The sequence below is a fragment of the Triticum urartu genome, chromosome 5A (assembly GCF_056163025.1).
Source record: "Triticum urartu cultivar PI428250 chromosome 5A, HENAU_Tu73, whole genome shotgun sequence".
Classification (NCBI taxonomy): Eukaryota; Viridiplantae; Streptophyta; class Magnoliopsida; order Poales; family Poaceae; genus Triticum; species Triticum urartu.
In genome coordinates this window covers 557887976-557891385 of record NC_141877.1, presented here as the reverse complement: position 1 = coordinate 557891385, position 3410 = coordinate 557887976, and the positions used below count along the sequence as shown (strand labels likewise).

Below are 3410 nucleotides of genomic sequence, written 5' to 3'. Positions count from 1 at the left end.
GCACGGTTCAAGAGATACAATATTTTATAAAAAAGGAAACTACAGTAAAAAGAGAAACTCTCACATTACGACAAGTGTCATACATGAATTATGCCATTTGTCAAACCAGCGAAGGCGGGGGAATTACCAAGTTAAGGGATACTCCTTAACTAGTGGTTTTGCTTCTTAGGGTATTCCATAATTAAGGGTTGTTGCTTTAAATTGCCGCAGAAACGCACATAGGAGAGCGAGTGGACCAGGTAACTGGGCCTGCCCCTCGTACTGGACCTGGTTTTGGGAACGGTCAGAAAGGTTCTTGATAGGTTTTTGGTTATTATATTTTTTATTTTATTCTATTTTGCAGAATTTTATTACGTTTTTTTCCTTTTTCAAAATTTTAGTTCTTTTTGGGTAATTTTCAAAAAATATGTTTGGAACAAAAAATATTCAACCTTTTAAGAATTATTTTTGTTTTAAAAAAATGTTCATGTTTTAATAAATCTTCACATGCAAAATATATTTACATTTTATAAAAGTTCAAAAATTCAAAAAAATCGAAAAAAAGTTTGTTTTTAAAAAATGTTCTTTTTTCAAAATATGTTTGCATTTCCCAAAAAACATTATGTTTTCAAAAGAGTTCATTTTCTTAATTTTCCAAAAAATGTGTGCGTTTTAGTAAATTTTTAGTTTTTTTGAAAATATTCACATTTTAAAAAAATGCTTTTTAATAAATATCCTCTACTAATAATCACTTTTTCAAAATATTTGTTCCCATGTTTAAAAAATGTCGAATGAAAAAGAACATTATAGGGCCCTAGCCGCTATTGTACCAACTTGTTACAGAAACCGTACTCGCTACATGGACCGGCCTTGTCAGGGGGCGCCCTGTGCAAAATTCCGCCAATTTGATGCGGAACGTGTCGTATTTTGAAAAAATTGACATATGGTTCTATTCGGCGTCCACCGCCTCAATTCCTTGGCATGACCCACTCCTCCATGGATCTCATAGTTTGGGCCCTTCCAAAAGTTAATTTTTTTGGTTGGTTGGCATTGCAAAATTAGACTTGGAACGCCTATCAGTTTGAAAGACGTGGGTGAACAAATTGTGGAGTTTATCCTCTTTGTAAAAGGGAGCAAGAAATTGGAGCTCATCTATCCTTCAAGTGTGCTACACCCTTGGACTTTGGAGATTGATCATCGAGAAGCTAGGCCTTGTACACATGAATACATCCACTTGGCATTTGGAGGGCTCCTTTAAGGATTGGTGGGACAAGAGAACAGCCATGCAAAACCCGAACAGTCGAGCCATGACCTTCCTCACCACACTTGTCTCTTGGAAAATATGGACGAGAGAAACTTACACGTCTTTCGGCAAAAGTGTGCCCTGCCACCAATCTTGTTGAACATCATCTTTGACGAGGTGAAACTATGAGTCACCGCGGGTCCTAAAATCTAGGCCAAGTTGTATTGCGCAAGTAATCGTCATGTTATGTTTTAAGAGACACTTGTAAAACTCTATGCTCTTCTTGATTAATAGATAAGGCAAAGCCACCGCTATAGAATAAAGATAAATGAAGGGAGGAACTCCAACGTCGATGCACATAGCCATGTTAAGTTGGCTCTTTCTTATTCTATTTTATTTTATTTATTTTGAGGTGAAGTTGGCTGTTTCTTATAAGTCTACTCTTCATGTTTGATGGTTGCTGCAGCAACCTAGCCCAGTCCAAGATCATCAAGTACTACACAACCTCCAGAAACATATGATTCAGTTGCTCTTTAAGAATAGCTAGTTTTCCTTGAGGCTGCCTGCGGCGTGCAGCACCATGGTCTCGATCGTGATCCCCGGACCGAACGCCATCATCACACCCCACTCGGCCACCTCTTCTCCCCTTGCCCTACGCCGGCGCAGCTCATCGAGCACGAAGATCACCGTGGCGGCACTCATGTTCCCGTACTCTCTCAGCACCCGTCGGCTCGCCGCCAGCTTCTCGACGCCCAGCCCGAGCAGTTGCTCAACGTGGTCCAAAATCGCACGGCCACCAGGGTGGATCGCCCAGAAGAGATCGTTCCACTCAGCACTGATCCCAATAGATTCGAACGTGTCGATCAGACAGCGCTCGATGTTGCTCTTCAGCAGCTTCGGCACCCGGATGGAGACGTGGAAGTCGAGGCCGCCTTTCATGAGCCGCGTGGTGATCTCGTTCTCGGTCTCCGGTATCGTCGTCTGCGTGGCGAAGGCCATCTCGAACAGCGGGCGCTCAATGCAGTCGACGTGGTCGGCGCCGACGATGACGGCGCCCGCGCCGTCGCCGAATATGCCGTTGCCGAGGATGGTGTCGAGGCGACCCTCCTGGGGCCCGTAGAACCCGATGAGGGTGAGCTCGGAGCAGGCCACGAGGACGCGCGCGCCGCGGTTGTTCTCGGCGAGCTCCTTGGCGAGCTGCAGCGCCCTGCCGCCACCGGAGCAGCCGTTGAGGCTGAGGATGGTGCGGGACACGGTGGGGCGGAGGCCGAGCAGCGACGCCAGGCGGAGGTCGGCGCTGGGGGCCTTCCCGCCGGAGTAGGTGCTGAAGACGAGGTGCGTGACGTCGGCGGCCGGGCGCCCCCACTCGGCGATGGCCCTGGCCGCGGCGGACGCGGCGAGCTCGGGCACCGCGGCCGAGGCCATGTCTATCCGCGCGTCGAGGGTCGGCAGCGCGCGGTCGCTGAAGTCCGGGTGCGCGCCGAGGAGCTCCTCGTCGAGGTGCACGTAGCGCCTCTCGATGCCCGAATTCTTACCTGGACAGGAGAACATTTTACATAGTAGCTCACCGCAAATATGCATGCATTTGGAAATCGGACTTTGGAAATTGGAAACGTACGCCGATACGTTTATAGGTTACTAGGTTAGGTTTACGCTGCAGGTGCAGGGCATGCATGGTCTTACAGATTCTCTTGAGCTTGTCCTTGAGGTCGGCGTGGTGCTCGCTGTTGGTGACGCGGAAGTAGTAGTCGGCGTAGTCGTTCTGGAGCATGCAGCTCGCCGGGTTCGCCGTGCCGATTGCAAGCACGGCCGCCGGGCCGTCCGAGCGCTGCGCGTGACGGATCTGCTGGACGGTTGCCATGGACGTACGTACGTCGATCGCTAAACGCGGAGTACTACGGCTAGTTAGCTGTCTCGTTGGCTTTCTAGACTTGCTTATTGTTTATTGAAGGATCCATCACAGGTCTTATATAAGACAACAGGCAGTGATTATCAAGTTGCAACATTGAATTAATCAAATTGACCAACATGTGAAGCAACAAGAAGAAAAAAAGTTCCAGTCTTAATGGTTGCGAGACCGGTGGCCACCTTCTCTCCATTTGTGCAATCGCACCACAGAACTTCGTGAGGGAGTTGGAGATGGTGTACCATCAATGGGCTACTGACTTCACATTGCGATCATGGATCA

At 48.0% G+C, this 3410-nt stretch overlaps 1 protein-coding gene across 1 annotated transcript; it reads right to left on the bottom strand.

The window, feature by feature from the left end:
• Positions 1-1640: 1640 nt before the first annotated feature.
• Positions 1641-3136, bottom strand: LOC125505948 (bisdemethoxycurcumin synthase-like). The gene is made up of 2 exons (XM_048670848.2): positions 2906-3136; positions 1641-2757 (listed from the first exon to the last, which is right to left on the bottom strand). The coding sequence occupies exons 1-2, from the start codon at positions 3081-3083 to the stop codon at positions 1766-1768; spliced, it is 1170 nt and encodes a 389-aa protein (XP_048526805.1). The 5' UTR covers positions 3084-3136; the 3' UTR covers positions 1641-1765.
• Between the last annotated feature and the right edge of the window lie 274 nt (positions 3137-3410).

Bases quoted from the DNA above. Each gene is read 5' to 3' on its own strand.
- LOC125505948 (XM_048670848.2), bottom strand. From the start codon at position 3,083: ATGGCAACCGTCCAGCAGATCCGTCACGCGCAGCGCTCGGACGGCCCG. The intron at 2,758-2,905 runs GTAAGACCATGC...TCTCCTGTCCAG, and splicing joins GGACAAGCTCAAGAGAATCT to GTAAGAATTCGGGCATCGAG.